Genomic DNA, 22,236 nt, shown 5'->3' with positions numbered 1-22,236 from the left:
TTTTAAAACAACCGTTGAATTTCATTCTCACATTGAAATCTCTATTTGGATGCCTGTTCTCTGTGTTATTAGTATATGACACTCGATTCTTTGAGTCTCGGTAGAAAAGTACAATCGTCAATTCTATATATTCGGAAAAGTTTTTTTTATACCTCGCTACAACCAGGTAAGAATATTATAAATTTTGTATTCTTTCATTTTTAATCAGTATTATTATTTCATATTGCTCTTCTCGACGGAACCACGAATTTGTTAAGTATACAAATTGACTAAGCAAAATTACTTTTGAAATGGACTCCTAGCTAAAAAAGTTTTGAGGAATACAAATATTTCAGATAGCATTAAAATGATTGATTTACTAGTAGCCTTTAAAAAGACTTAGTGTTTGGGTAGCTTCGAGGAAGCCTGTTCGAATCGAAAAAAAATTATAGAGTCAGACAAACTTCTAGGAATCAAGAGCTATTGGCGTGCGGTGCGAACGACCGTACAACACCGACTGAATGAAATAGGATAGTATTTCGTTCAATAGGATGAAGATAAGTACAATCACTTCACTAAAAACAACCTACGTCCAAGTATAACCTTTCCAATGATGTCGGCATATTTCATTACTAATCTCTTGCCGAAGAGCAATTGAATTTATTATATTTATGATCGCATTACCTTCAATATTGTCAACGACAGTATTAGACAAAACGTACTACTGTACTGATAACGGATCCAATGCAAATGAATCCTGGACTGATTCCATCTATAATAAAGAATACGTCAGCCGTGTCAATAGTCTTAAAGAGTTGATAATCGTGTGACGGGTGAAATTCGATGGAATCTACTAAATTAAGATAAGAAACGGTACAAGGTTTATTTTCGTTTATCATTCGTTATACGAAATAAGGGGATCGTATTTGACAATGAAAAAGAGTTGAACTTGACCTTAGTTTGAGTGTGTGGGGTTTACGGGACGCCACTCTGTCTGGTTAAATACTATAAATAACACTCAGAGAATCGGTTTTCACTTAGGTAGTTTCTAAGTATGCAGACACGAATCACGTGTGTCAGTGAACTTGCGATGCTGATTTGCTCAGTGGCAACATCTTTAGTTATAAATAAAACTACACGATTGAAACAAGTAGGACAATTCTCTGTACTTTTGCATTTCCAAAAGCTTAGAGCAAAACTGTCGAAAGACATTCTTATGCTCTGAATCCGGGAAAAATAAATCATTCGCACACGTTTTCTTACAAAATTTAAAGACAATATCAGATTGTGCTATCAAGATGAGAATTGTGGGATAATGTGTATAATACAAGATGTCGTCATTCCAATGTTTTACTTGAGCCATAATCGAAAGTGCATTTCACCGTTCTTAAGATAAGGTTCAAGACAAGACGGTAATACGTCGCGAGCTTCGCCATATTCTATGCTTGCTTGCTTAGCTAGGTTAACTCAATGTTGGGTTTTATGTGACTGTATTTTGTTGAGAATTTGCAATATTTAAATTTTATGTCGAGAAGCAAATTTAGATATAAATCGACTGTCCCAGATCTAAGATGAAAGTTCGAAAACAAATCGGCGGGCAACTACGTATTCTGTCATGACTTTAGACTAAATTAGTTTGTATTTAAATACAAATTTGGTATAAACATTTTTAGTCTTTTACTTATAGAAAGCCTATGCAATGGCTGTAAAAACGACTTTTCAACCAAGGCTTGTAGGGCCGAATGTCACATAACATTCGATACAGCTCGACGAACTGAGCAAATGTATGTTTCTAGGTGACAAATAAAGTTACTCAATTTTCTCAGAGATGTCTAAGCCGATTTTCACAAACTTAAATTCAAATGAACGGTCGTATACATAGTTTGCTAGCCTAGTATTGAATTTCATCTTGATTCGATTTCCGGGTCCGGAATGACAGGGTAATCAAATTTATGGAAAAATTACGGTGCAAACCCGGTACGCATCGGTACGTATTGGTACGGAAGAAGGAAACACAACACCGCCTTCACGAACGAAACCGGTTTAAAAACACAATTTTTGCTCATCGGCACCAAACACATGAGCACGTGTTTCCACGTACAAACCAGAACGCAGCATTTTGATAGTTGTTCAAACACATGTTCGTTGCATTCTGACATATTTTTACGTTCTGAAACATGCCTCCATGAAAGACGGGATGTAATTGGTACATATTTAGATAACTATTGTGTAATTTTATCTTCTAACGAATTACGTTGATTTGAATTGTGTCGTATGTTTAATTGCTTGACCTGTAAATTTCATAATTTATTACTGTGTAAGCAAACTGGTCGTTGGAAATCTACAAGAAACATTCCATGGGTAAATTAAGCATTCAGTTTTTTGGGTGAATATTCGAAGAACATCGAACGCACGAACCATAAACATTGACACTGTTAGTCTTATAGCGTTTTAGTTTTTAACGGTGGCACTACACCGGTGTTGGACAGAAAAGGATACCTTGTTTACATCCAAATTGGAGCGAATATAGTCAGTGCTACACTCCACCGGTGTAGTACCAAAAAAAACGGTGTTAATTTGTATATGGCTTGTATCAGACGATATTATCAGAGATGACAGGTCTGAAGATTTCTCTGCAGACTTTTGTAAATATGAATTTTTGGGAAAACTTTCGTCAAAATTCGCATATGGTCGTCAAATGGTGAGATAACTAAGTCCTCACAAGTTCCTATCTCATGCCTCTCCGAGCGTCTATGATGATATTTGGTCAATAGAACGGCGTCGACTGGGTGCTATCGCCTTCTGCGCTAGCAGCAGAATGAGGAGGGCGAAATGGCTTGTAGGTTGAAGCCCATTCTAAAGTGCAATATTTATCATAGTATATTGCAACATGTGATTCTGTTGTTTGTTGCATTTTTTGTTATATATTGTATCATAGCATATTATTTCATATATTATCGTCTTATACTATACTATGTTATATTATATTATATTATATTATATTATATCATGTTATATTGAACTATATTATACTATTTATATTATATTATGTTATATTGTATTATATTATATCAAATTATGTTATTTTTTTCATAAATACGTTTATTTCATAGGCAATATACATAAGTTTTTCTTCTCCGTGTCATCCACAATACATAGTACTTTAAACCTAATACATTTCGAATATAATTAGTATTTTGGTATTCATTAGTTAATCAAAACACTGTTTTTATCGAGCGAGTTGCTATTATAAGTTACATTAAATAAAATACAATTGTTTTGTACATGATCTTATAGCCATTTCAGGTTTGTTTGTATCAGTTCATCACTTTTATTCAATATCATATAGTTGGCTATTGGTTGAACTCATGGAAGAGAAAACAGTCTAACATAAAATAAAATTTAAATTGGAACTCATATGGACCTAATGAAATGATAAAGAAGTTTCATATAAGGAAGGTCACGACAAGCAAGAATGTCGCGAACTGGGACATTGGATAGTCTACCTTGGGTACGCAAGGAATTTATTAGTTGAGATCTGACATTACGATACTCCACGCATGTCCAAACGACATGATCGAAGGAGATGTGCATCTAACGTGTAGCGATTGGACATGAGTCTGAACATCACACGAATGAAATCCCTACTCACATCCAGTTCCCTGAACCATGCCTTTGTCGATATTTTAGGAATAATTGAGTGCATCCACCGACCCAGATCATCTTTATCCCAAAAAGCTTACCAGACATTATGTTATATTGTATTGTATTATACTATTTATATTATATTGTAGTATACTGCATTGCATTATATTATGTTATATTATATTATATTATGTTATATTGTATTATATGATATTAAATTATGTTAAATTGTATTGTATTATATTATATTATATTATATTAGATGCTGCGGAAGCTTTACATGAAAATACTGACGAATTTTGATTGTGTGGAACAGGATGATGAAACCTATGTCGAGACAGACTATGAACAGCTTCCTAGACACGCATATTGTACGACAACTAGGAGTGAAAATCTAGCTGTGATGTTTGAACACATCTGTGTCTAGATTTACGATAAAATTTCTCGACTGGCAGGCCATCTCTTGCTGTGGTTATATCAGTGACATTTACATCAACCAGAAAATTTCCAGAAAAAAGGTCATGGAGTGCGAACTACTTTATGTGGTGTACCCACCCTATTTTCAGGAGAAAGGGAAGGATCTTTTTAAAAGTCTACGAATACATTTTAGACTTACTTTGTTAAAAAAATCTTTCGTTTCTAATTTTAGCAACGCGTTGAGTGCACAAATCAAAATATTGATCTAAATTCTATACTCTGGAATCAGGAATAGTTAGCAACGCTTCAGATTGCAGTTAGTGTGAAATAATTTGTGATGACAACTTGCGAGTATTGAATATATCAGTTTAATCGAGCCTTGCTGTTCAAACCATGTAAAGAAGACATCGACTCAAGCCTCACGATCAAGTCAACTAAAAAGGTCCAGTTCGTGCTCGCATCGCAAACGACACAGTCGAAAATTTCTTACGGTCGCGACGACAGAAACAAAGACAATACAGTGCAGTGAACAATAGAGTGTACGAAATGGGCAAATACGATTTAACAAAGCCTGAAACTTGGCCTACAAGGCCAAATTCAATTTGTATTGATTTCAAGCGCTGCAAAGTTAGACCTGCAGCAACCGAAATTGAAATCTTGCTTAAGGAACGAATGCATCTAAACGTTAATGATGTAAGTGAGATTCAATTCAACAAGGCGTCGAACTGTGTGTACATTATGTTTAAACGTGAAAAAGATGCAATTGCATTTGCTTCGGGTAATAACGGGGTGCACAGTATTGATCATGACAATGTTAAATATAAAATCCCTGTGTTCATGGTGGACAATGCCATAGAAGTACGCGTGCATGACCTTCCCCCGCAGACCAGCGAGGGGTATGTTCGGGAATGTATGTCGCAGTACGGTGAAGTTCTTTCCATCGAAAAGGAAGTATGGCGGAATTTTTTTCCGGGTATCCGGAATGGCGTGCGAGTGGTACGTATGCAACTACGTAAAGCAATTCCATCTTACATCATTTGTGGTCAAGACGGGATACATCCGTGTAAAACGTTGATTACGTATGAAAATCAATTGGTTACATGTCAGTTTTGTGAACAACCTGCACACTACGGCAAACCATGCACTGAAACTACGAAAACAAACAAAACAAACAAAAACAAGGACAACCACCCGACAACGGAAACTAGTGAATGCAGTGCTCCTGTTTCAAAAGCACCTTCACCATCTAACCAACTATCAACGGCAATCAATGTACAAAGCGCATCTACAGCAACTGCAAATGAACCCAAGACTGCGATCAACAATGAAAACAAGGAAACGGAAACCACTCACAATTCCAACGATGTAGCAATGGATGATATGAGCAACGGACAAAATGACGGACAATCTTCGCTAGAAGGAAATGGAAGCTCCTCTCCCCCTAGAAGAAGGGTGACAACGAGATCCAACAATAAAAAAATAATTTTATGTAACAAAAACATGGGTAAATCGGCCACGTAAAGCTATACGCAAATTGGCCTGAATAAAAATTGTTATAAATATATATAAGTCAACTAAAAACACCATGGATTTAAAATGAACTTTAAATTTAAAAACTTTGTGTTGAGAAATGTAACTTAGTACTATTGGTACCTTCAGGGACATTCAGAAGTGAACTCGGTAGTAACATGTGATTAGGGCATATCGCACGATAGGCGCTTGCGAATGTTACAAAATATAATGCTCATTGCTCGGCTCTACAACCTTCATTTACACAATAATCGATATAATCTCGTAGATAGAAGCCCAATCTACGAAATTGTGCGCAATATGCTTGATTTTCATGTTTAAACTTGAATAATGAGCATTATTTTTCGAAATTTTCAAAAGAGCATATCGCACGATATGCCCTAATCACATGCTAGTACCGAGCTATGTTTTTACAGTTGATGATAATATAACTCTCTGAAAAATGTGATCTAATTGGTGATGAGATTTCAGAAATTGTGTGCGAGATTGCAAAACTTGCACTGGAGCTTAGTTTACTGCCTTTAGGACTGCCTGTTTTGGATTGCCTTCAGAACTATGTTTCACTACATCTAGAGTAGTTTAATTGATAGAACGATTTCCCAAGTTTGAATAAGTATGTGGATTCAGCTTCTAGGATTTTTTTTAAAGTTTTCATTTTTTATTTTCATCCTCCAGCTGTTTTCCAGTTGTTGTATACTGATAAAAAGTTAAACTAAAATCTTGGCGACTGCACATCATAACGAACGAAGAGAAATCAATCAGTTTTAATTAAGTTTGTAAATAAACGCCAAGAGCGATAAGTTCGTTGATGTTTGCTTGCAATATTATGTCACAAGGGTTAAATAAAACCAATCGAATGTTGAAAATCTACACGTAAAGCAATACTTTTCTTCCCAAAATAAATTAGAAAACCTTTGCAGAGTCGATTTCATTCGAGATGAATTGGTAAAATTTAGAAAATTTAAAGACCACATACAAATTGTGAGACTACGTAGACTGGAAGAAAGTCCTCATCCCTTATTCCTTCGTGGATAAACGTAAACTATTGAGAGACCCCTCCCTCCCGCAGCGTCAACGTGGTTTATGTCCTTTACCGAAATTGAGCATCGTTATACCTAAGAACAACAACTGTTTCATTACTTGTACATGTCCCGAAATAAGCAATTTGGAATATATTACTTCTTCAACAGTGCAAGGCTTCTTAGTTTCCTCAATCTGTTAAGTATTTGCTCGTTTGAAAAACAGTCATGATCAGACAAATTTGTGTTACTGCGAAATGCTAATATGTACTTGTTGCTGCGATCATAGATTTTGATAACGAAAAAAATCAAATGTTACTATTATTTTTTCACCTTCTTGCACCCACATTGAGATCACTGTGCATTAAATCGTACGAATACAGCTGCTGCAACAGACAGAACAGGAAGAAACTATAATTTTTCACCTCTCTCGCAAAAAAAAAACGTTGGCACTAACTTGACTTCTTATTAAAAATAACGGAAATCTGAATTATTTTTAATACTTACGACATCTCGTTCTTGGCAAGTGCAGCAACTCGGGTCAAATTAATTAAAGGTAATCAGTTCTGCACTACACGATCTGTTGCTTCCGCGGAAGTTTGTCAAATTCGTCCGTTTTCATAGAAAAACAAATTTCAACGGTATAGATAGTTTGTCACTATCTCTGCATTAAAAATAAATCAATTACCAACAGATTTTATTACATACAAATTTGTATCAAAATCACTTGTTTCTAGCACAACAAACGGCACACTTGTTTTTAACTCAACCTCCTGACGGGTTCTTCTTGAGATCTTACCACGGTGCCTGCTATCGGTTGACTAGAGGATCTCCGTCTTCCAGCACAAAATATTAATTGATTCTTTTGCTCCTGAAGATAGGAACTGGTCGAGTTTTCATCGCATTGCGCCACTCATGGTTGAGCCCATGGTCGGTATCTAATCGTATCGCGGTACGTACCTTATAGTAGCGAATCAAAAGACACTTAGCGCGCGTGCTCCTGGTGAGATACTACTACTCACTCTAGACGACTAGTCCGGAAGCAGCAGAACCAAAGAACTCACTCTCTCCGCTCGTAGTAGCAGGTGGTGGTGGACAATGAATGGACGAATTATCTGAGTGTATGAGATGTTTTGTTCTAATAGTAATCAAATTACCACTAAGTGCTATCATGTTCTTACATGTTCATATCGTCCGATCATTTATCGTGTGCATGTATATCTGAGTAGGAAGTTGTGGTGTTGTGGTTAACATTTTCAGTATTTGTTAGTTTCATTTATTCTAGTATTCTTAAAGTATACAATATGATTAATATAAAGCATAATTGATTAAATTTAATTTGATATTTGGTGTCAACGGACTTCATAGCCGATATTTAGCATACAGAAAAATTTACCAATGGCAGTATACAGTTTTGTTGTACAGACAATTACGATGATTCAATTTTAACTCTGTTATTTTATTACCATAACTCAGTTGATCGTTCGTGAGATTGTTATTTTATATTTTTTGGCGCCTTCATATTATGTTATAAATTTTAGTTTCTTAAAATCACAGTCAGTGACGAGATAAAAATGTGATTGATTTTTAAAATACCGTAATTTGATGTAAATATCCCAGTGAGGATAGCGAATCGCAATTTTTGTATAATTTGATTGCATGTTGTTTTTAACAATTACTGAGGACCAAACCTAAAAAATTAAGAGGATCAAACTTAAACGCACGTAAATGCTAAATCTAAATATATTTATAGACAAATAAAGAGAAAATTTATCAAAGATTTCATTAAATTTCTGGCAACATATATTCAGTTATATTGTTCTGTCCAGAAAGGATACTTCGATAAAAAATGGCCAATTTTAATTGGATGCCTTTTTATCGTGAATTAAAAAACAGCACACCTATAATCCCGGGTTGGTTCAATGCATAAGGTGCTGGTTTACAAGCCAGTTGTTGTATGTTCGAGCTCTGGCCTGGAAGGTTTCTTAGTGTCAATAGGATCCTAGTACTAAGTATTCAATTATTATGTACGATAAGAATCGGCTGCGAAGCCTGTTCAAACTGAAAGACCAAATTCCACAAAAATAATGTAATGTCAAAACTTTGATTTGCTTACACCTATAATTTAAAAATGTTCGTCAGGCAGTCATGTATCCAGAGGGGGGCCCGAGGGGCCCGGGCCCCTCCCGAAATCAAAAACAGATATATAATTATTTAGAAGGTCTGAGACATGTGTTGCAGAAATAACAAGACAGTAAACGTAAAGAAATGTAATACAATAACAGTTCCAGTGGAAAACTTTAAAGTGACTGTTAAAAGAACCCTTAAAAGGCACACCGAGAATTAGGTACATAAGCAATCTTCAGTAACATTATTTTTTATCTTTGGGCCCCTCCCGAAACGAAATCCTGGGTACGGGCCTGCGTCAGTGTTATCATCCTATTCACATTTTTTTCTAAAACCTCAGATTTTTGTTTGATGTTTCATGAAGATTTTTAATAATTTGTGTGTGCTTTTTAATCGTCAGATCTGATGTGCGTTTGTGTAACTTATATTGAGTAGTTAGAACTCACCTTTCGGAGATGTCAGGTTTGCAGATTTTACTTAAATAAATTGCAGATATTTTTGTTGATTCAAAGGTTTGCAGACATTCAACAAAATTTACAGACATTAAAAATTGTTGCGATCCTTTTTCTGCTTGCTAACCTATTTGATGTATCACAGAGATAGTTCTATCCAAGTTTACAGAATCTCTCAACTTTGCCAAAAAATATTTCTACTTTGCTGTTCAGTTGTGAAAATGTCATCGAAAAAAGATGATCAAGGAGTATTTTTTTTATTCGAGTTTTTTTATTATCTTATACTAATTTCTAATAATTATATGGAGATTGTGCCAAATAAATTATGTTCTGATCCTCTATTCAATATAATTTTTCATGAACGTATATATTTTTGAATTCTGGTGCTGGCACCAAGTCATATAAATTTTTTTTAATGTTCTACATGAACGATAATACAAGGCTAGTATTCGTTTCATTCAGTAGCCTGTTAAGGTTGAATTAATTGCTATAATCTGAAGTAATACCTATTATATGATATTACACAGCCATACATTATTGCTTTAGCAACGTCAATGATTTGAACTCAACAGACAGTTACTTAGAAAATAAACACAAAGCCCAATGCTGCATAAATTCGTATTTGATATGTAATTTCTGCTCACGAGGGCACCGTGCATTTTAACGTCATTTCAATAGGAAGCAGCAGCGCGCAAGGTATTAAAAAATGCGGAAAAGTTTATGTAAACTTTTTCCAGTTTCGTTTGTTTTGGCTAAAGTTTTATAATTTTGAGTTGCATTTTAAAATTCTTTGTGAATTTCTGTTACATACACTATTTTTCAGCTTGAAAAAAATTTAAATTTAATTGCGAAAACTTAAGTGTTTTCAGTTTTTTGAAAATCGGTATAGTTTTTGAATAATTGATCAAAACCGCAACGTGCAGCGCGCATTCCGCTACATTTCACTTAATAGTCAAATCTTGAAAAATTCCGCGATCCTTAATTTCTAGGTGTGATGAATGGGGGAAACGTTACTCTATTATTTAATTCTACTGAACATCACATTGCAAACGAGAGTCTTGAATAATGTGGAACCACCACTAAGGGAAGTAATTCCGTGATAAATTGCTACATCTTGTTTATGAAAGTGGATCGGAGGAAAATCGAATGCCGGATTCCGCGTGCACAACTTTTGAACTATTTTTTCTGTGGTATTTCTTTTTAGAGCCGAAGCAAATATACTGTTTCTGATTTTATCACAATTGATCGAGTCGAGGAATCGGCAAAATAACATGGCGACCAGGGCCGGTGAAACGTGTTAAACCCAGGTGGGTAATTTTTCATACTGCGGAGAACGATCTACTATTTTGAAGTATTTCTCTATTCTAATGGAAATGATATTTATCCCTATATTTATCACTCTGCACTTTAGTCGTTTTTTAAATGAAAGATTGATTCTATAAAACTTTTCATGAAACGCGTAAATTAGAAGTTTGAAGAGTTTTCGGTACTAAGTTTTGAAACAAAATTTCGCATCTAAGGTTTAACCTGGTTCCAAAATCACTACCAATATTTGTTTTCAATTCAAAGTACCAACCTTCAAAGAACATTTAACATCAATAGCACCACGAACACTGAATCTATCGACATATAAGTGACGTTACTAATTCATTTATGAAAAATGGGAATAACGAATTCCGTGTGTTGCTGAAACATTGCTTTTTAAAGGGAAAAAGTTCAAGCCCAGCTATAGCTTGAGAAGTGTTTTCCCACTAGGATCCATTAAAAATAAAGGTTTGTTGTATTCTGATTTTGAACGTGGCTAAAGTCAATCGGAAAAAATTCAGCAAGTTTTGATAATCGTGGTGTATGAACGCAAAATCAAAGTTCGTGAGATTAGATATCACTAAATTTCTGTTTGAGCTGTTAGTAGAATGTTCTCACTAATAGTACTGTTGTTGTACCGTTGAATTCCACTATGTTATATCACGTCATTACACTCTCACAAAGTCACTATTTTTCCGAAAGTGTTTCAAACGTTATAATACAGATACGTATTTCGGAATGCTATTTGCATCCTTCTTCAGTGTATCGGTTTTATAAGTTTATTGAAAGAATGCTGCAGTGAAGTTCCTTTTATACAAACGTAAGTAGGTAAACCAAAAAAAGGAACAAAAAAAAATGAAAGGTAAAAACAGGTAACAGAAAACTGGAAGAGTTAAGTGTTTTCTATGTTTGTTTTTATCTTGGATATGGGTAGTAACTGGAAAAGCCAAGAAGATCTATTCCCTTGGTCTCGGTTTAATAAAGAGCTGGAGTTGTTTTTGAATATTTCTAAACTTTCTGCTGAATCTAATTTCCATGGATTGGAAATTTGTCTTAAGATTTTTATGTCATTAGTAGTGAGTTCATGATCTTCAAAAAAGGCATGTTCTGCTACTTTTGACTTGAAGTGATGTGGTAGTCCCTTTTCCAATTCTTTGGATGCTTTCGCTATTTCTGAGATATGTTCCTTGAAGCGAATGTCCAGTGTTCTCTTTGTTTGTCCGATGTATATTTTATCGCAATGAGGACACGAGATTTTGTATACCCCAGACTTTTTCAAATTCTCTGTAGGATCTTTTGTAGAACCTAGTAGAGTTTTCAATTGGTAGTTCATACTGCTGAACACTAAATCTAAACCAAATTTTCTTAGTTTTGATTTTAGTGGGTGTGAAATGTTTTGATTGAAGTCCACTGATATTCTTTTAAAATTTTCAGAAGTGGGGGTCAAAGTTGTAAGTGATTGTTTTTTCAACAGTCTTAATTTTTTATCGAAGATGGTTTGAATTGTATGCTCTGGATATCCATTGAACTTTCCAATTTCGAAAATAAAGTTTTTCTCTTCTATCGCAGCATCTTTTCTAAGGGGCAAAGATAGCATTCTGTGAATCATATGGTGGAATGCTGCCATTTTGTGTTGATGGGAATGATTAGAAGTATTTGGTATGACACGGTCCGTATTGGTTGGCTTCCTATATATTTCGAAAGTTAAGGATTTTGCCTCCCGGACAATAAGAATGTCCAAGAAAGGTAAACTGTTGTCTTTCTCTTCCTCATAGGTGAATTTAATATTTTTATGTAAATTATTAATTATTTCTAAGAAGTTCGATAAATCGTTGCGTTTGATGATGCAAAATATATCATCTACGTATCTCCACCAGCGATTAGGTAATAATCCCTGCTTATTTAAAAGTTCTTCAAGGTTTGCCATGAATAATTCACATAAAAACGGGGAGAGTGGATTGCCCATTGGTGCCCCTTGTAATTGTTTATAAAATTCCCCTCTGAATTTGAAATAATTTACATCCATGCAAAGCCGGGTTAGAGTAAGATAAGACCGTACTTTGCATTTCCATAAACTACTACTATTTTGTTGAAGTAACCAATCTTCCAACAGATTGATTGAGTCCTTCACTGGGACACTTGGGAATAAGGCGGTTACATCAAAAGATACCATCATTTCGTCATCTTCGATTTCGCCTGAATTCTGAAGTTGAGTAACGAATGCCTGTGTGTTAGGAACTGATTTACTGAAGAATTTTTTTGGCATAGATTGGAATTCTTTTACTAGCCATTTGGATATTTTTTGAGTTGGGGCCCCTACTGAAGAAATGATTTCCCTTATTTCGTTACCAGGTTTATGAACCTTTGGTAGTTCTTTTATTTTAGATAAAGAGGGGTTAGAAACTTTGAGACTACTGAGATTGATATCGAAGTTTGGGTTGCATTCATGAAGAGTTTTATCTACTTTTTTAATAATATCTGGAAGGGGGTCGGCTCTTTGTTTCCTATAAGGGCCGTCATTGATTTTTTTAATTATCAGATTATCATAATCTTCTTTGTCCATAATTACCACTTTGTTTCCCTTATCAGCCTTAACATAAAATACAGGCTTTTCCCGCAATTGTTTCACTATTTCTTTATCACCCATATTTTGTTGATTTTTCAATGAGGTATTTTTAATGATATCAGCTACAATAGTTCTGGCATCATTAATTTGAGAAAAAGAAAGATTACAGTTATTTAGGCCTGTTTCTACGTCTACGTCTTGTTCGAGATTTACTTTAGAAGAAATTGCATAATTTAACCCAAGATTGAGAAGTTTTGTTTGTTCGTTGGTAAAATTCTGAGATGACCGATTGATTAGGAAGTCTTCTGAAAACTGTATTGGAGGTTTTGGGGGGCATGGAAATTAGATTCCAATCCATGGAAATTAGATTCAGCAGAAAGTTTAGAAATATTCAAAAACAACTCCATCTCTTTATTAAACCGAGACCAAGGGAATAGATCTTCTTGGCTTTTCCAGTTACTACCCATATCCAAGATAAAAACAAACATAGAAAACACTTAACTCTTCCAGTTTTCTGTTACCTGTTTTTACCTTTCATTTTTTTTTTGTTCCTTTTTTTGGTTTACCTACTTACGTTTCTACCTACTTACGTTTGTATAAAAGGAACTTCACTGCAGCATTCTTTCAATAAACTTATAAAACCGATACACTGAAGAAGGATGCAAATAGCATTCCGAAATACGTATCTGTATTATAACGTTTGAAACACTTTCGGAAAAATAGTGACTGTGAAAATAGTGACTTTGTGAGAGTGTAATGACGTGATATAACATAGTGGAATTCAACGGTACAACAACAGTACTATTAGTGAGAACATTCTACTAACAGCTCAAACAGAAATTTAGTGACAATGGTTACCAAGCCAAGTGAGCGTAATAGGTTTATTAAGTTAAGAAAGAAAATTGTGGGAATATCGAGAGACATTGCATTTTTGAAAAAATGCAGTAGATTTGGATTAACTCCCACATGCTGCAAGGTAAAGGGTGGGAGATCTTTTTCTAAAAATATTCAAAATAAAATTCAACACGAAATTCTGAAAGAGAAAACTAAAAAATTGTTTAGCATTCTGAACGTGAAAACTTTGGAATGTTATAATCTTCATTTAAAATTAGCGAAACAATATCCCCAAGGTTTCGAAATTTTCCTAAGCAAAGTTAAATTTGCAGAACACTGCGAATCTGAGCGAAAACGAATTCTTCTTCACAAGAAATTCGAAAATTTACGTTTCAAAAATTCCGCACGCCGCCCCCCAAAACCTCCAATACAGTTTTCAGAAGACTTCCTAATCAATCGGTCATCTCAGAATTTTACCAACGAACAAACAAAACTTCTCAATCTTGGGTTAAATTATGCAATTTCTTCTAAAGTAAATCTCGAACAAGTTATTATAGACGTAGAAACAGGCCTAAATAACTGTAATCTTTCTTTTTCTCAAATTAATGATGCCAGAACTATTGTAGCTGATATCATTAAAAATACCTCATTGAAAAATCAACAAAATATGGGTGATAAAGAAATAGTGAAACAATTGCGGGAAAAGCCTGTATTTTATGTTAAGGCTGATAAGGGAAACAAAGTGGTAATTATGGACAAAGAAGATTATGATAATCTGATAATTAAAAAAATCAATGACGGCCCTTATAGGAAACAAAGAGCCGACCCCCTTCCAGATATTATTAAAAAAGTAGATAAAACTCTTCATGAATGCAACCCAAACTTCGATATCAATCTCAGTAGTCTCAAAGTTTCTAACCCCTCTTTATCTAAAATAAAAGGACTACCAAAGGTTCATAAACCTGGTAACGAAATAAGGGAAATCATTTCTTCAGTAGGGGCCCCAACTCAAAAAATATCCAAATGGCTAGTAAAAGAATTCCAATCTATGCCAAAAAAATTCTTCAGTAAATCAGTTCCTAACACACAGGCATTCGTTACTCAACTTCAGAATTCAGGCGAAATCGAAGATGACGAAATGATGGTATCTTTTGATGTAACCGCCTTATTCCCAAGTGTCCCAGTGAAGGACTCAATCAATCTGTTGGAAGATTGGTTACTTCAACAAAATAGTAGTAGTTTATGGAAATGCAAAGTACGGTCTTATCTTACTCTAACCCGGCTTTGCATGGATGTAAATTATTTCAAATTCAGAGGGGAATTTTATAAACAATTACAAGGGGCACCAATGGGCAATCCACTCTCCCCGTTTTTATGTGAATTATTCATGGCAAACCTTGAAGAACTTTTAAATAAGCAGGGATTATTACCTAATCGCTGGTGGAGATACGTAGATGATATATTTTGCATCATCAAACGCAACGATTTATCGAACTTCTTAGAAATAATTAATAATTTACATAAAAATATTAAATTCACCTATGAGGAAGATAAAGACAACAGTTTACCTTTCTTGGACATTCTTATTGTCCGGGAGGCAAAATAAAAAAAACGTAACAGGTAGCTGGAACAATCATAGCATAAGTTTTTTAGATGTTCGAGGTATAATTAACATCGACTATCTTGAACAGGAACGTACCATCAAAAGTGATTCACCGTTAACCAAGACAATGCACCGTGCCATAAGTCAATGAAAACAACGAAAAAATTAAACGAATTGGCTGCGATCTGTTTCCTCATCCACCTTGTTCACAATTACCTAGCTCCAGCGATTGCTTGTCCTTTGCGGATCAGAAAAAGACACGCCAGCGAAAAATTTTTCAAGGATAATTTTTTTAATATTACCATTTAATTCTGTTATAAGTATAATAAGTATTCTGTACGTCACTATACAAATTCACTGTGTATCTCACAACACTATAAATCATGTATAATAAACGTCACATCACATATACGTATTTCGAATACAATTTATATTTATCTTCAGTGTATTAGCGGTATTACCGCGGTAAATTGTATTCGAAATACGTATATGTTATGTGACGTTTATTATACATTATTTTATAGTGTTGTGAGATACATAGTGAATTTGTATAGTGACGTGATATACTTATAACAGAATTAAATTATCCTTGTAAAATCATTCTGTTCAAACACTCAAACGAAAAGTTAAAGAAAAATTTTTGACTCGAATAAGACAGTCATGGCCACAAAGGAAGCCGATGTTTATACCAGTGACAAATCATTCTATAAGGATGGTATTGAAAAATTATGAAAAGTGCTAGAACGATTGTATGTCATTTGAAGATGATAATGTTGATGAATAAAAAATATTCATCACCGACAACGAAGAACCGCTCCAGTCGATGATCAGGCTGCGGGCCACCCGCCAAATCTTCGTAGCCTGATGATTTTTCCCGCGGATCCACACGGACTGAATGATGCGGCCAACATAGATATTTACCAACGCCATCTGGAAGACTCTCACGCTATATTCAATTCATCGGCCACTGCTGATCGCCACCAGATAGTTGAATTTTTGAGAATCCGGGACCCCGATACGACACTATTATAGTTTTAAGTTAGTCGTTAATTAAGATTAGAAAATACCCTTGGCATCTTAGAGCTTAAGCAGTGTACCTTAAAATTATATTATATTATTTAATAGAAAAAAACGTAGTCCTACGTCAAAAGATTTTGAATGATTTTCTTCATGTGAAGATATAGATGTGACAAGGTTCATTTCATCATGCAGAAATCTATCGGTAACTTAGCTTTCACTTTTTACAAGAGGAGTCGACCTTAAACACCTGCCGGAAAATTCCGATGAAGATCTTCTACTATTTACTATTCTGGCAAAGCTACCAAAAGTTATTACTTTCTACTTGCCACTTGAATTCTTCTTTTGCCGGTTCGGAATGTAAAGAGTAAAAGGCCTTTATTGGTATTTTTCGGTATCTCAGAGACCCGAGTGATTCGCATTGATGAGATGCTTAAGCTCGGCTCCTTTGCTGGAAGGAAAAAGTTAAGTTACTAAAAGATTTATGCCTGCTCAAATGACCCTTGTCACGTCACCTTTCTGCGGTAAACCTTCACATCCTTGCTCAACCTTGAGAACTAGCATTCTATAATTTTGATTTTATTTATTTATTTTAAAATATTAAAATATTCTTATTATTATGAATAATGCTAACATTTCAATTGTTTTTTTGTTCGAAATTTCAGGTGGGTAATTACCCACCTTTGAAATTTTCGGGTGGGTAGTGCTACTCACCGTACCCACCTCTTTCACCGGCCCTGATGGCGACTCTACTAATGAGATTACTATAGGTACAATAGCCCTAAACAGAACGGCTACATCAACTCTAAATTTGGAAGAAGTACACTGAAAATAATTTGCACGCTAGCATTATGTGCAAAGCATTTAAACTATCACTACTTGTAGAACACATGAAATTCATGAAAATATACTCTAAACTCATTAAAAGAGTGTAAAAACGAGTGGAAATCATGCTACATATATCTGAAATGCACTTCAAAACTATATGATATATCGTTACCTCTAGATTCTATATGAATTTCAAACGAATGTCACATTGTTTTCCACAAAGATTTCAAGTGAAACACAGTTGACCGAATCAAGTGTTTTGCACATACATTTGTGCTGTACTCATTTCCACTAAAAAATGAAATGTTCAACACATGTAATTCGATTCAATAGCAAAACACATCACATCCAAAGGAAAAACACATCGAAACTAAGTGAAAAATAATCTAATCTAGCATCTTAGTGAATTTGCACATTAAATCATAAAATAAATCGCTTTGATAATGTATTGAAATGAAAAAAAAACATATTAAATTGAAGTGCTGTTTACATATGAATCGATCGTGCAAATTTTTATCAGTGTAGAACTTTTCGAATAAATAAAATTAAAACGGCTAGGGGATGCGTCTGATTCTGTTTTAGTTCTTTTATTCATCTCCCATATAGAATTTCTAGCTACTGAGCTTGCCCTAAGCAACGAATTTTCGACTATAACACGTGGCTACAAATTCGTTTTCTCATTACTACAAGTTAGTTATGTTACATATCACAAATTAGCTTCATCAACCAATCCTAAATTATTGGGATCTAAAAAAACTCGAAACCCCGGAAAGCAGAATTCTTAGTTTTCTCTAATCTAGGGGTTCCAGATTCCAAGCTGTGTCGTACTACATCCCTGTTGATAGGGAGAACAGATAAATTATTCACATAATCGGTGCTTGAAAATGGATAAAAGACACGATATAACAAGTACGAACATGATCGCATCTCTCATTGTTTATGGGTTATTTTGTTTCAATTTCAATTAGCAAAAGCTCAAACGCCCATAGCATCTTTAAGTCGGCACATGTCTCGTGACTGATAACAAGCGAACGGAACAACAATCGTTTTGGCTATTATTGTCTATCATTATACTGCGTTCCAATATCATTGCAAGAATCGATGTTACATGCACGAAGATTTGTTTACATTCCGAAGCACACTGCGGGGTTGATTGTGAGTTCCTGAGTACACGTGTCCCGAAAAAACTGATATGAATCGTAAATAACTCACGAAAAATTGCTCATTCGAAAACGACAAGAGTATATTGTCTCTAAAGTAGACCTGATCCATGCACATACAAATGGCAAAACGGCAAACCTTCCGTTATTAAAACAAAAACAAATTCTAGAGAGAGACGAATAACTGAAGAATTGTCTCATCTTGGGACTCACATAAACAAGTTCTTAGACGTCAATTTGAAAGTAGAAACCGCGGCGCAATCTGTGAAACCATACAGGGGATAATCCCTTCGGTAAATATTGAGCTAGAACTGTCAGTGCCTATCACGGATTGTTTATTACCCGTGTGATACCTCCGGTATGAACTGCCTTGCGCGTAAAGTGGTTAGATTTTATCTCCTTGGGACATTAGTGTACTTTACTTTTGTCGGAGAATAGCTTTTACCGGATATGATGATAATGTTAGTCTAAGAATAGTTATCCATAAATGCCTACAAACGAACTGATATATTAGCACAATTGTATAGTTTTTTGTTCCATGATTTTCTGTTTATTTCGATTTTTTTATACGTAAATTCACATCTTAAATATACATATACATTTTTTTAAAGAATTATATTTAGTTTTGATAACGGCTAAGTTAGATTATTTTGGTGCTTTGGAAAGCTTTCCTTTGTAACTGAAAGCTCGTATGCAGCTAATTATTGTGTTATCTAAATATGTAGCTTTTTGTCTACAAACGTGTACTTTGAAGATAAGAGCGATGAAATAATTTCCCCTGATGGGTAGACCATTCAGCTAATGTGAGCATTATTATCCGTAAGTTTTGATCAATTGGTTCTGTGAATATACTTACAAATTAAGTTTTCTTGAACTTTATTCCCAAAGCGAATATTTTCGAACATGACACTCAGCCTCAGCCGGTTCAAAAGTCAGTTTTCACAGTGATTGCATTACCTATTTATATGAGAAAAGCAAAAAGAGGTCGTGAATTCAGGGATGACAGTGGTAATTTTAGTCAAACTATAATCCCAAATGGATGGTCTTCCTTTTTGCCAGAAAAATTTTCGGTTCATATCTAAAGATTTCGTATGATTTTTTTTTGAGTATTTTGAGACTGTCAAAACTTTCTGTTTTTTTGGCAATATTTTTCTAAATGGACAAAGGAATCAAACTATTAGCAAAATGATGTACCCTCCACTTCATTTCAAGATTTTCTCTCACTTTAGTTTCAAATTCAAATAAAATGAATACAGTGCATTCTTGTTTGATATCTAATCTTCTAAAACTTCACTTACAGAAAAGCTGAAGAATAACTACATGGGAATGGGGATGTTCGAAGTGTTGATGTGAAACTCGATGATGTGCAAAATAACCTTTTTGGGAATGAAAAAATGTTTTTGAACCTTTTTTTATTTTATTCAATATAGTTCAATACTGGAACAATTTAAACAATTTTCAACTTTATAATCATATTTGAAAAGGGGCTGGGGTCCACTAGGAGATTGATAGTACCTATTAGCTCTCTCCGGACTGTACCAGCCTAGATGCCGTGTGGAATCCGGCGGAAATAAATGAACCAAGAATAGATCCACTGGGTTCCTGCTTCCATGTCGTAAAAGGCGACAATTGCAGGAGTTTTTTTTTCCTTTCAGTTATCAGATATTTTCAATGTTTTACTTCTGATTACTCTATTCTACTAAATCATCTCTTTATTCAACCTATCAATTTCCGTCTAGTTTCGGAGAAATGTTTTGTTAGGAATGATTTCTTCTTCCATGTTATTGATTGTCTTTCAGGATTATAAAATGAATGATAAAATTCAACCATTGCGCAAATCCGTTTATATTACAAAGTTAATAACAGAGATAACATTTATCGGTATTTTGAATACATAGTGAAAAACACTTGATATTAATATTTCAAACAGTAAATTAATATTTTTCTCGGTAGCCGGCTGCCCAGATCAACTAATATAACCAATTAATAACTTTAATAAATAATTAAAATAATAAAGCGGAAATAATAAAGAATCAAGACGCGTGTGAAATCTGTTGACCTTTGTTTGGTGATTTAAAATGATTTTATAATAACTGTTTAGAATATTTCAATGCAATGAATCAACTTTTTTGTTTAAATCCTATTCGCTCGTTTATTTTGTATCACGTAGTTTCATTTATAAAAACGTACTTAATCCACCTAGCAGTGAGATGATACCTTTTTTTATCAATCCACATGTGTTTTTTTTGCATGACTAAAAAAAACGCGAAAGGTAGATGCATAAACGAGTGCCTGCATACTCGACAGCCGGCTGTCCGGAGTTTTGTCAATTTCGGAGATTGACTGTTTCGTGCATTATATTACCAGCACAAAGTAACACATAAAACGATAATACTTTAAAACATTCTTGGTAGCCGGCTACCCAGAGCAATAAACACATGATAACATTATTAAAACATTTACTAACAAAGTATCCTCTCCTGTGATGCATGTGGGAATGCAAAGGATTCCTCGGTTCTTAGTAGCAACATGCATCGAACTAACAATCCTTTCCCTCCCAAGTAGATCTGCATTCGGACGTGGCCGGCGTCGGTATTGATCAGCATGCATGGTTCAATACAGATTGCACAGTGTGAAACAATGTGTTATTCCCAAACATGTTACTTCAAAAAATCATTTTGCAATCTCAATTGGTCCAGATCAATAACGGAGTAGCAACACACGGGCGGTCTCTAATGCTAATGCTAATGCTAATGCTAATGCTTATAATCATATTTGAAAAGTAATTTTCTGGAAGGTTGGAAAAATATTCCTCTGTGGTGCCGATAAAACGCTTTGTCGAGTTGATTTTTTTATTCATTATTCATTTATTCGTCTTATAAAGATTGGAAGCAGAACCCTGAAGCAAAACCGAGAATAGAGATGGATGAGGAAGTAATTGGAGCCCTGAATCGTGGATTTTAGCATAAATTGCGATGCTCTGCCCAGGTAACCAATAAGCACATACTGATGACGCATTAAGACAGTAAATAATCGTTAATTGGCATTTCATTCGCTCTTGAGACTGCATTAAAACCGACTTTGGCAAAATATACGGCTACCCATAGATAATGCCTATTTATCACATGTGAGCCTTCTGAAAGCTGAATTTTGATTGATTTATAACAGATGCGCTTTCTGATGGCAGATATAGAACTATGTATAAGAATGTTGGGTGCTCATAAAAGGCTATTTTACTGCCATTAGTAGTGCTTAGTGATTATTTGGGTAGTGTGCCGGCTCATTTTCTTGCGAAAACCTACTTTATGCGCTTCGTGTGAGCCCGTTTCCGGGCCATGACTATCCGATCAGAAGAAAAGAGTTAGCTTATTATGTCCTTGTCTCCAACTAGCAAAAAAGCTTAAAGTGATACTGTACAAAAACTTTGTAGTTTGACCAAAGAACTGGATGAAACAGAGGTATGTTGTTCATCATTTGAATACACATTCTCTAGTCCACGAAAGTTAAGCTGTTCAATAATATTCTGTACAAAATGAAAATTGCACAAAAAACACTTTACAGTACTGCAAATTTCTTTCAGTACTTTCAGAGGCGAATGACATTATGGTTAAAACCTCTATAATCAAAACAAAACATAAAAACAAGGCTATGATTTGTATTCGGTGGAATCAGCTCGGTGTGATTTACTATGAGCTCTTAAAACCGGGTGAAACCATCGCCCTTCTGACTTCCACCTATTCCGTTCGATGACACA

The 22,236-nt window shown here is 34.7% G+C and overlaps 1 protein-coding gene across 3 annotated transcripts in view; it reads right to left on the bottom strand.

The window, feature by feature from the left end:
- The window catches only part of LOC131425354 (sodium-independent sulfate anion transporter-like), a 62,078-nt gene extending 54,509 nt beyond the window's left edge, over nucleotides 1-7,569 (bottom strand). The window contains exons 1-2 of one of the 3 annotated variants that reach the window (XM_058587181.1): nucleotides 7,279-7,569; nucleotides 7,098-7,170 (exon numbers count right to left, since the gene is read on the bottom strand). In XM_058587181.1, the coding sequence (XP_058443164.1) occupies nucleotides 7,098-7,102 (5 nt within the window). In that variant the 5' untranslated portion in view covers nucleotides 7,103-7,170; nucleotides 7,279-7,569. Of the gene's footprint in view, nucleotides 1-7,097 lie in introns of all 3 variants that reach the window. The other 2 variants (XM_058587180.1, XM_058587179.1) reach the window with 2 other exon arrangements.
- Between the last annotated feature and the right edge of the window lie 14,667 nt (nucleotides 7,570-22,236).

The sequence above is a fragment of the Malaya genurostris genome, chromosome 1 (assembly GCF_030247185.1).
Source record: "Malaya genurostris strain Urasoe2022 chromosome 1, Malgen_1.1, whole genome shotgun sequence".
NCBI classification, from domain to species: domain Eukaryota; kingdom Metazoa; phylum Arthropoda; class Insecta; order Diptera; family Culicidae; genus Malaya; species Malaya genurostris.
This window is presented reverse-complemented; position numbering and strand designations above follow the sequence as displayed.